Source organism: Folsomia candida, unplaced genomic scaffold (genome assembly GCF_002217175.1).
Source record: "Folsomia candida strain VU population unplaced genomic scaffold, ASM221717v1 Fcan01_Sc029, whole genome shotgun sequence".
In the NCBI taxonomy this organism is placed as follows: Eukaryota; Metazoa; Arthropoda; class Collembola; order Entomobryomorpha; family Isotomidae; genus Folsomia; species Folsomia candida.
The window spans coordinates 254,450-266,706 of record NW_019091221.1 but is presented as its reverse complement, the minus strand read 5'-3'; the positions used below and the strand labels follow the sequence as shown (position 1 = coordinate 266,706).

General features: G+C 37.8%; 1 protein-coding gene across 1 annotated transcript; it reads left to right on the top strand.

Moving 5' to 3' along the window:
• The first annotated feature begins 4,144 nt into the window (after positions 1-4,144).
• LOC110860064 lies at positions 4,145-11,368 on the top strand. Its single transcript, XM_035859989.1, has 13 exons — positions 4,145-4,613; positions 5,383-5,748; positions 6,279-6,530; positions 7,816-8,067; positions 8,464-8,823; positions 8,895-9,050; positions 9,123-9,352; positions 9,437-9,835; positions 10,086-10,289; positions 10,356-10,797; positions 10,859-11,076; positions 11,154-11,237; positions 11,315-11,368. Coding segments are annotated over exons 1-10 (2,562 nt in total). The 5' UTR covers positions 4,145-4,272; the 3' UTR covers positions 10,358-10,797; positions 10,859-11,076; positions 11,154-11,237; positions 11,315-11,368.
• The last annotated feature ends 889 nt before the right edge of the window (positions 11,369-12,257 follow it).

The following is a 12,257-nucleotide window of genomic DNA, read 5'->3' as shown; positions in this document are numbered from 1 at the left end:
TTCTTAATTTTTAATGTGAAAAAAGTTCACCGTGTGACGATGTATTCACAGCCCGACAACTTCAACTTGTTGCGAATATTGGCATATGTATGTAGCATTTTATTTGACATCATGCCAAACATTAACAAATATTTAATGGCAGGACATCTTGGTATACAAACATGTTAGCTCCCAATATTTTGCAATGTTAAATTCTGGAGAATTTCAGATTCTCATTCTCACGCATATCGCAAATCTGGTGGACCCCAAACCATTAAATTTCGTAATTGTATGTTGTTTAGCATAAGTTGGTAGAGTTCCCGGACATGTTAGAGTCATTTGAGAAAAAGTCCAAAATCCTAAAAAAGTCCAAAATCGTGACCCGTTTTAAGAATTTCAAAAGGTTGTAGGGAAAACAAATTAGGAAACTTTTGACGAAAACTGTTCTGAAAAATATTCATCTGCCTTTAAGCTAAAAATCGCAGAAAACCCCTATTTTTATAAAGTTTGAGCTCATCCCACTCCGCGAGGGGGGCGGAGTAGAAACGCCAGACTTGGACCGTTGTAAAAAATCAGCTCTACAAACATCTTATCCATAGATATATCATAGCATCTTATCTAAATCGAAATTTTAAAGTGATTCCGGTATTCATTCATATACTCGAAATCGCAAGTCATCAAATATATGTATGCACTCTTCGCAAAGACTGGAAGAAGTTGATTTGTCATATTTTACCCAAGTGTTTTCAAATATTTAAAAAATATTATTCTGCACAGCTGATGGGTTCATATATATTTTTCATTTAAATATCCGAACTTATATACTTTTCATATGGTACATACGTAACAATATTGCTGGCTTTGCATTAAATTGTGTAATTTGAACACTTGAAGAAACGTATTGAAAAGGCATGTATAGCTAACCCAAATCTACAGAGCTTACATATAATGATTAAAATTTAATAAACATTTCTGCACAAATTAATTTTAAGCGAAACGTTCTGCCGTGTTTATTCTTTATCTTGAGAAGAACTGAACGATAACCAGGCTTGTACTGATTACGATTTCCATTGGGTATGTATACTGAATTGGTCGGTTATACAACATTATATGCCTATTTAGTTATGGAATTAAATTGTAATGTACAGAGGCTGAACGGGCGAAAAAAGACCACTTAAGTATGGCTCTAAAATTTGTATGGGTTGACGGAATTCGTCGAAATTTGCATATGTTGTCAACAAACCGATCATCTTGTATTCCTAATTTTTTTCAAAAATTTTGTTTAAAAAATGAAGAAGCATCATACGTCAAAACCTAAAGTGGTAGCGAAAACGCTTTCCTGAGAGGGTTATTCACAAAGAGTGACTGTAAACCGACTCAAAATCGACGAATTCGAGGTCAGCGAGATATATGTATGCAGTGTACATCATGTGGTAGTAGAAAAACACCAGAAATTAACAAAAAGTGAAACAGTACCTGCCAGATAAAGAAGCAATTTAAATGGACCAAAATATTTTTGCATTTCCACTTCCATCTCCTGCATTGGATGCTGCTAGGATTCTCATTTGTGCATGGGAAAAGGCTTTACCTTTGGTATCGTAATGGAAAAATAATTGCACGACAAAACTCACAGATGTAAAAACTAGCACCAAAAAACGGTCGGAAATTCCATAGGGAGAAACTTTCTGGACACCCGCGCCCTCTAGATGAACGTCAACTCAAGGATTTCATAGTTTTCTTACTTTGGTGCGAACGAACTACCTAAGGGGTCATTCCTAAAATTTCTCATCAGGCAATTTTTTTACATACCTGCACAAAGTGAGGGTGGGCCGATAGTTTCCAGTGCAGGTCTTGACATTTATTTACTCTAACAAAATTAGTCTTTGAAATTACGGTGTGGCGGACACAAGGATGCACAAAAATTCATTATAACTGGTTTAATTGTGCTTAAGATAATAAACCACGTCTTCACAACGAATTTTTAAATGGCCGTTTTGGTGCTCAGAAAAATTTACGAGCGCCGAAGGCGCGAGCGGCTTGGGGCGCAACAATAAGTTTGCCCACCCTCGTGGGTGGCCTAGTTTAGGCACTGGGACCAACTCTAAGAAGCCTTCGAGAGCCGCCTACCTGAAAACAAAAGTGATTATACTGCCACAGTCAATTAGGCTTGACATTACCTTAACTATTGCCAAGGCGAGACAAAAATTTGTTGCCTGGAAGACGGTGAAAAATTTGATGAAATTTTGAATTATATTGCATGAAAAAGTAATTGGAAAAAATAATGGTTGTTGGAGTTCTGTGTGGCAGAGCACCACTCCCCTAATATTGGAAAAACCAAATGTAGAAATTAACGAACACTTATGTCTCGATAGTGTTCTGAAGCCATTGGTGGGAGTTTATCTTAATCAACTGGATCTTGGTGAAATTAACAACATTTTCATTTCTGATAATAAAATTTCATCTCACATTTCAAAGAACGTCAACAATTGTACAACCACTATTCATCGACAATTGGAGATAAGCATAATTTTCAATAAGGACATTCATGTCAAGTCGCTTGATATGTCAACATTGGATTTTTTCGGTTTTGGATATTTAAAACAACGACTTTTATTACGACTCGCGATGACATTTTATTGTCTCTGGAAAGTTGCTCGACGCGAATGCGCCGGAATTTTGCTTTAAACAGGCTAAAACGTGTTTTCGGGTTCGAAATCGAGATGTAGGTAGGTAAAGAACAATCATGGCTATCAGACTAAGAACTTAAATAATTCGAAAAATAATTTCCTCTACTACGAAAAACAATTCAAAGTGGTCTTTTTTCGCCCGTTCAGCCTCTGTATTGCATTACGTACATAAATACATCCTTAAACTCCGTTTCAAGTTACTTGAGTTCCCCGCCTAGATTACATTAGCCGAATGAACCGAATTATCCTATTATTTTATACCAGTTATTTTTATTTTGGCGTTTAAATTATTCAATTTAGTATGATTTCGTATGATTTAAACGCCAAAATAAAAATAACTGGTATAAAATAATAGGATAATTCGGTTCATTCGGCTAAGGTACTCAAGGCGGGGAACTCAAGTAACTTGAAACGGAGTTTAGTTTGAAAAGTGCTACAAAATTCTGTCGCATATTACATATGTACAAGTGGTGATAAAAAAGTTTATTCTATGCATATTACAAGGTGAATAAAAAAGAATGCTAAATACATATGTATACATATGTTTTCACTAATTTATTCCGCCTTCAATAAATAATTAGATTAAAATTTGATTAAAATGTTGTAAAAACAATTTACACAAATTATGTAATCTTGTTTTTATTTGATGTTGTAACATAACTAATGGAAGTCAGGGTAAATTTGTCACAACGTAGCGTCCTATTTGAACCAGGCTTCACTCTCTGCCTGGACTTTTCCTATCTCGTTATGTGAGGTTGCCAGCTAACTTCAAATATTTTTGAATGAATGGAGGGGGACATACGCACAGAATGTGGCACTATCTTTGACCAATTATCTCAGTAATTGTCTAACAACGATATGTTAGACACATATCGAAAAAAAATAATTTTGAGCTTGTACTTTTAAGTCGCTTTTTGATGACGCCTTATGTGAACGTCGCGGTACGCAGTTCCACATAGTTAAAAGTCTTATGGCATTCTGGTCGGACTGGAGATACAGCGGTCCGGGCAGAGAGTGAAGGCTGATTTGAACTACGTTGTATACGTATGCATAATAAATATTTTATCAGCACTTGTAGATAATATGTGAGCAGAATCTTGGCACTGCACTGTTCTAAACTACGTGTTTAGCGTAATAAAATACATACATACATACATGGGGGTCATCCATATATTACGTTATCAAGAATTCTCAATTTTAGCACCTATGTAAATACACACCCACCCAATATATGTATATATATATGCATTAAGAGATAGGGCGTTTTAATATGGGAAAGATGGGAAGAGAACCACCCGCCTAGTAAAGTGACGACGTAATATATGAACGCTCCCTATCCGACTAACTGATCCTCAGAGTCGGTATGAGTTTTATGCTATGTATAATGGACCCCATAATCAGTACATGTGTCCCTGTTATCGTGCAGTTCTCCAGATAAGAAGAACTATGGGGAAAACAGATAAACGTTTCGCTTAAAATTAAATTGTGCTGAAATATTTATTACGTTTTAAGCATTAGTTAGTAGTGATAAACGTTTGGTTTGAATTGGACGTTTTAATACTTTTCAAGTGTTTCGATACGAAATTAATTGAGTAATTAAAAAACAATGTCGGAAGATGCCTACGTGCCTCCACAACGTCGGCGTGGTGCTGCCCAAAAACAGGAGCAGAATGACCATTCTATTCGGGGTCAAGGGTCAAGAGGGAGGTCGTCGTGGGTTTCAAGAAATCCGCAATCACCGTCCTCATCACATTCTTGGGGTGATAGAGGAGGATCCAGGGGGAGGGGGCGGGGAACCGGAGGATTTGGCAGGGGAAGACCGAATACAGATCCGGAGAGGGACGGACCATCATTTTCTACTCCACGGAAACGCATAGATGTTCCATCTGATGGTAAAAATGGAGACGTGACGGTTCGGAATCGAGATGTGACGTACCAAAATAACAGGTAGGAAAAAATACAAAAAATATTAAGTAATGGGGGTATTCAATACGAGTTGGCATTCTTAAACTTTTGCGAATCTGTAAATTTGTAACATGACAAACTTCGAAAATTTAAATTTAATAATTTAATTTTAATTTTAAATTTTTGGCTGGAGAAATTGCTTGGGAAAATGTATCCATCTCCCTGCCCTATTGACATAAGTTGCCAAAATATTTTGCGAGCATGCCAACTTATATTGAATACCCTTATTAGCTCGCCCTGCGTAGCATGAGAGCTATTGAATTCCTCTTGTCCGTCTGTCTGTCTGTTAACGAGTTTTTTGCATCAATTGATGCTTAAACGAGAAGATAACGTGATTAAACAGCCCCTTGACCATTATTGGATACGTTAGGCGCACCATTGGTACTAAACAAACCGAATCAAATTTTTTAACAAGTTAATAGGACCATTGATATCTAACAATCGTGAACACAAAATGATGCGAAATAATTGGGGGAAGGGATGCAAAACGCACCAATAGTGCAGAATATCCGGGAGAAATGATCATACAATTTTGTGCACCAGTGATGCACAATTTTTGGACTCTTCTCGATGCATAATAATTATTAATATATTTTGTTTAATTGTTCTGCACCATTGGTGCATAATTGCAAAAAATTATGTATCTATTTTGTTGCATTTCTCTGCACCTTTGGGGCAAGTTATAACCATATCATTATTACAGGGTGAGCTACTTCTAACGTTACTACGGTTTATTAAACCAATATTTTAGCAGGCGTCTCATCCTGGGATTCCGATGGGTGGAAGGCCTCCTCCTGGAAAAAGATAGCGACAAGTGCATCATGACCAGCGCAAGGGAAGGGGAGGAATGGACCAAGTTTTTAGAATCGGATCCCATAATTTCCACCCGTCGGGTGGGGGATGATGGTCTTCTCCTAAGAATGGTGATGTTCCTTCTGGGGCGAAAAGTCTGCTCGGAACAAGTTCTTCTTACCTCGGATCAAACCACGATTATCGTGGCCACCTTGAACGCACAAAAGTTTCTGGATAAAATTCGACAAAAATTGGGAGATTTGTTAATTTCTGGATTTGATGCGAGTTCTGAGCGGGGTACAATTTCGGAGAAAAATAGTGAAACGTAAGTAAATTAGAATTACGAAAAATAAATTTTTGAAAATCTTTTTAAGTAGCTACTTTATGCGAAGACTTTGTCCATCTGTCTGTCTGTCTGCCCGTCCGTCAGTCAGAAGGATAACGGGAGAACGGATCGAGATAATCAAAATCGGTTTGTGGCATCTTACATATCACCCCAGGGGGAGGATGCTATCAGCTTTTGGGGCCAGTCGGAACACCGCCACTGGCGCCAGGGGGTGTGGTCGGGGCGAAATGAGATCTTTAGTGCGATTAGATTTATGGATGAAATAGAGTGAAATCGAGTGTTCCCGCGTTGTGCCACACCCCTTAGCGTGAGGGGGTGTGGTCTGCGGAAAATGAGATTTTCACTGAAATTGAGTTTATAGATAAAATTATTGGAAATTTAGTATTTTCGCTATGTTGTGGAAGTGGTTGCGGTGAAGTGGTCTGAAGCTACTTCCTTATGTGCGTTTATGACGGCTTATTTATTCTTAAATTATTGTATTTATGTACGATTAAATTATTAATTTGCAGAGGACTTGACACCACAACGAAGGGATTTATTCAAGACGTTTTTAACTTTTGTTCCTTCACGACAAAACGGATGCCTGAAAGTGCTCGGGATTTTTTAAAGAATACAGTTCTTACTGCGGCGTACGGATTGGTGATGGCGATTAAAGGTGTGGATCCTTCCGTGGCGGAATTTGAAGTGCCTTTGAAAGAGCTTATGTTGCAGCTGGATACGTTATCTAAGAGAGAAGAGGTGAAACAAGTACTCAAAACTAGGTATGGATAAATTCCTTGTATTTATTTAAATTGGTTTTATGATAAGTTCTAGACACTCTACGCTAGAATTTTTTGAATATATGTAATTGCAAATGAATTTTGTACATTTAATTGTACAAATAAACCCTTGCAAACGAATATAAAAAAGTAGCGTCAGAACGATCGAAATTTCCTTTAAAGTGTCACCGTATCAGACAATCATTTATTTGTGACCCTTGACCTCAAGGTCATGAGGTCAACAATATTAACGTAATCACAATCGTTGTCAAATTTCCTTTAAAGTGACACCCCATATAACAATTATCTATTTTGTTGACCCTTGACCTCGTCCGCAAGGTCATGAGGTCAAAAATATCAGCGTCTTCAAAATCTCGGTCAAATTGTCTTTAAAATGACACCCCATATGACAATTATGTATCTTTTGACCTGTGACCTCGTCGGCACGGTCATAAGGTCAAACATTTTGACGCCATTGAATTCGTGGTGAAATTTCCTTTAAAATGATACCCCATATGAAAATTAAAGTTAAATTTAATTTGGACCACACCCCCTGACACCGTTGGGTGTGGTCCGATTGACCCAATTTCCGAAATCGACCGAGAAATAAAAATTAGATGCACAATGCGGAAAATGGGGTTTGATTATGTTGACTCGTTCTGGAGATATCCTGCTTACGGACAGACAGACGGACGGACAAAATGATCACAATTAGTAGCTGACGCTACTTAATAACTTGATGGGGATATTCATTAAGAATTTGTATGTTCCCATCGCAATATAGTTAAGTATGTCATGAAAGATATATTCATATTTTGCGAAGTATGTAGACAAACACATACAATTTTGAGAACTTTATTTTGTTACTAACAATAAGAACCCGTGATGAATACACACCCCGAATGTCAACGTGTCTGAATTTAGTATGAAAGGTATATTTATAATGTAAACTTTACATAGCTGCGATATGTATATACATATTTTGCTATAAAAAATTGCTCCCATTATTTTTATTGAGCGCCAGTTTGGCGACCATTGTTTGGTCGCCTTCAGACCAATCGGCGACAGTGGTAAAAAAGTGGTAAAAAAACTGGTACAAAAATATGAAAGTACCGAATGGGGAAATTACTGTCATATTTGGTTGAAAAGTTTTTCGCCAAAAGGCATTTACAGATATATAAACATCTGTAAATGCCTATTGGCCATAATTCTGCAAAACATTTTAGCCGAAAGGGTTTTCGCGAAACTGACCGTATTTTATTTTATTATTTTACTTCGTGTATTTTAGGCGCGGGTCTACGGAAGAACAATGGAAGTATTTGGACGATATGGAACCACCCTGTAACTATCGAGAAATGACGATCGTCCCCTCCATGCAAGAACTCATGCGGGAACGTCGAGAGGACGTCTTCCTTCGGCGGAACAAAACCCGCGGTGCGTACGCGAGTCCCCTGGACTATCTGGATATTCAATTCCGTCTCATGAGAGAAGATTTCGTCTCACCGTTACGATCAGGCGTTCAAGAATTTTTGCGACATCCGTAAGACAATTAAAGCTTATACAAAATGTTATACAATTAAAATAAGGATACAAAATCGTTACCGTGCGGATTTACTAGTATGCTATGCCACGCTGGTTTCAATTTGTCGCCGGTAAAAATTTCTGCCAAATTAAAAAAAATTATCACGGTTTATTTAATTTTCATGCTATTGGATGATAATAAATTTGAATTTGACCATTTAGCGACAAATTAGGACCAAATGTTGTAGTATTCAAAGATTGCTTACCACAATATTTAGAATAATAATAAATTTGAATTTGGCGGAACCAATTTTTACCACGGCAAACTAAGAACAAATGTGGTAGTTACAGTATTCCACATATTTAAATTATATAGTTATTGTGTCTTACATTAATAACGTGAGTTAAATTTTAGAATGGAATATTCTCAAGGACGGAAAAAAATGCCGCTAGGATCCATCCGAATATACAACAATGTGCAAATTCTTGGATCAGAATTGCTACGCGGGGTGACCCATTTCTGGCTCCGTTTGCCTGAAAAATTTACTCGTAAGGTAAAATGGGACCGATCCAAACGTCTCCTCCCCGGTTCGTTGTTGGTCCTCACGAAGGATGCGTTTAAAACTGGTTCATTCGGTGTTGTTGGGATACGAGATGCTGACAAATTGAAGAAGTCTGGGGAACTATCATTCATTCCAGAGGGAGACCCACCAAGTTACAATGACACAGATAATTTTATGCTGATAGAGAGTGAAGTTTATTTTGAAGCTTACCGGTAAATTAGAAGCATGGTAAAAAAATGATATAATTACAGTACGGGTTGAAATATCCATTTTTCTGCAACAGATATGTCCTGAAAACCCTACAGAATTTGGAATTGGGGGACTTTCCCATGGCAAAATTTTTGGTTGATGCTAGCTCTGAAATTTTGGCTCCAAGATATCTAGCAAATAATGAGACTGACAATGAACAAAAGAAAATGAAACTAGTTATCCCATCCAAGTAAGACAAGCCTGATGAACTCGACAATCCATTAGACGAAGAGTTGAAACCGCTGAAATTGGTTTATTCCAGGGAAGAGGACGATTACATAGCAGACCTGCTGACAAAATTGCTTAAAATAAATCATCCTCCAAAGGAAGAGGAAGAAGGAATCATGACGATTAATCCATTAATTGAAACCGACTGGCCATCTGGGGATACTTTAGGTTTGGACGAAAATCAATATGCCGGCTTCCAAGCGGCCATAATGAAGGAATTTGTCATTATTGAAGGACCTCCGGGAACAGGAAAAACTTATTTAGGTAGTGTAATCATTTAGGTAGAAAAAATTTTTAAATTTTTCCAGCACACTTTATTTCATTTTGAGTTCTCCGTGTATCTAATAGGGTTGAAAATAGCGGAAACATTGCTCAAAAATCATGACCTATGGATGTCTCAAAAATCAGCACATTCCGAGAAAATTGGACCAATAGTTGTCGTTTGTTACACAAATCACGCTTTGGACCAATTCCTTGAAGGAATTACAGAAATATTAGAGCAACAAGGCAAAAAGAAAACACGAGAATTTGTACGCGATTGCACTACTAGTATTGTTCGTCTAGGAAGCAGAAGCAAGTCTGAAAAACTTAAAGAATTCGAGTTGTCCAATGTCAGAAACCGTGGTGGTTGGCGTGAATCCCAGGCGGAGTATGATCTACGTACCGAAGCCCGTCAGGCGGTACAAAATTTGGGATGTCAAGTCGATTATCTAAAGGAACAGTACAACGCACTTAAAGAAATGAAAGGTTTTCTAAATTTTATTATTTATTCGAATCTATACTATATTTTGAAAAGTCTGCGTTCAACGGAAGTGAAACGGGAGAGATTACCATATAAAGGGCAGCTAAGCTGCATTTATCCATGGGGACAACGGCTAGTGCGGTCGTCCGTAGTTCACAACGGAGATTCTGTGCTCTCATGGCCACGGCCACTGTGTCCACTGCGTCGACTAGAGTTTCGCTGGGCTTACATGAATTCATTCCATGTTTCTTGCAGGAATTGTGGATTTTCGGTATCTCGCAGTATGGGACTCAGTACGTCCTGAATTTCCTCCGTGCTTATGGGGGTTATTGGAATCACTAGAATTCTTCGAATTTAATGATGCATTACTCTCACACGGAAACTTTGATGCTACGGCACTGGTTAATTCTTGGTTTGGTAGAAATCCGAATTCAAAGTTGCCCAAGAAAACCCCAGACTGTAAGTTGTTTTGTAAGTAATATCTACATAATGTTATAACATGGTTTCGAATTTTGGTGAAATTAGAGGTCGAGGAGGACGATCAACTTGAAAAAGAAGACTACGATCTCGAAGAGTTGCTGTCAACCCGAATGGTAGATGACTACGAGAGACGCGAATTCATCCCCAGCAATAAACATGGAGATCCGCATGTATTAACTTTCCTTGACAACCTGTCATTGATGGATTGCAAAAAGAGGAGGTCAAAGCTTGAAGCAGAATTGACGACAGCTTTAGAAAAGTATAACATTCAAATAAACACCGGGACTGATCAAGAAGTTAATGATCAAACGATTCAGTTTATAAGAATGCGTCAAGTGCTGAACGAAAATCGTATCAACCTATTGCAAAATATACTACCTCGTCTAAGAGGCATGAAAATTGACAAGGAAGCAGTACACGAGACGCTTAAGGAAATGTGGGGTTCCCAGAAGCCATGGCGGAAAATATTCCCATCAGTCATATCTCGGTAAAGAAATTTCTTTAACCTCTTTAATAGATTATAGTCGTTAATCCATTTGATCGTGCAGATGGGAAGCATATCTAGTAGTAATTGAGCGGTCCAAAGAGCTGCTAAACGAACGCCGCAAAGAACTTGAACCCGAGCTGATTATAGCTGAGCGGAGGTCAGCACAAATTCGGAAATACGGTGACAGTCAGATTTTAAAGCATTGCAAGGTGGTTGGAATGACGACAACTGGGGCTGCAAAGAATTATGATATCCTGCAAAATTTGAATTCAAAAATTGGTTCGAATAAATATGTATATTTCATTTTATTATAAATTAGGGTTAAGATAATCATGTTATTATTTTAAAAATTGTAGTTATCGTAGAAGAGGCAGCAGAAGTTCAAGAGTCTCACATTGTCACACGTCTCACAAAAAGTTGCCGACATCTAATCCTGATTGGTAATTTTAAGGAATGACAATTAATTTGATTTTTGAAATTGCGTGATCAGGTTTACATCTTTCCTCTTTCCACGTAGGAGACCATCATCAATTGAAACCAAGTACCACAGTATATGAGCTGTCAAAAAATATAACCTGGATGTGTCCTTATTTGAGCGGATGATCAGCAATAAATTGCAGTCGTACAAATTAAAAGTATCCCTTTACTAGCTTGTCTGCCATGAATTTTTCTGTACTAATCCGTTATTAGCTCACCCTGCATAGCACGGGACCTATTGAATTCCTCTTGTCTGTCCGTCCGTCCGTCCGTCCGTCCGTCCGTCCGTTGACGAGTTTTTTGCATCAATTGATGCTGATTAAAAATCCCCTTGTCCATTATAGACTTGTTTAGCCCCACCATTGGTATAGAACAATCCGAGCGCAAATGGTGCAAGTTAATTCAGCAAATAGATCGAGATAGGACTATAATTATGGAATAAGTAGCACCGTTAGTACCGAGCAATTGGTTATTAAAAATGATGCGTAACAATTGGGTCATCTATTTCCCCCAAAAAATCAATGATGGGTAACAAGTGGGCCATTTATTTCCCCCCAAAAATCAATGATGCGTAACAAGTGGGCCATCTATTTCCCCCCAAAAATCATGTCAGAATTCTGTTCTATTTGTTCGATTATCCTGCACCATTAATGCAAAAATATTTGAAAATTCTATTCTAATCTATTTGCTCCATTATTCTGCACCATTGACGCTAAAATATATAAATTTTATACTTGCGGTTATTCAGCACATTTGGTCTAAAGTTAAATGAAAGTAATTCCGACATTTTATATATTTTCCCGTTTGTATTGCACCATCGGTGCAAGAATGTATAAGAGTCATGATCTATTTTGTCGGCTTATTTTGCACCTTCAGTGCTAACTTCTGTCTAAATAATTATGACAGGGTGAGCTACTTCTAACGTTACTACGGTTTATTATCACTTTATCAGGAACAACACAGAATGCGTCCAGAGATAGCCG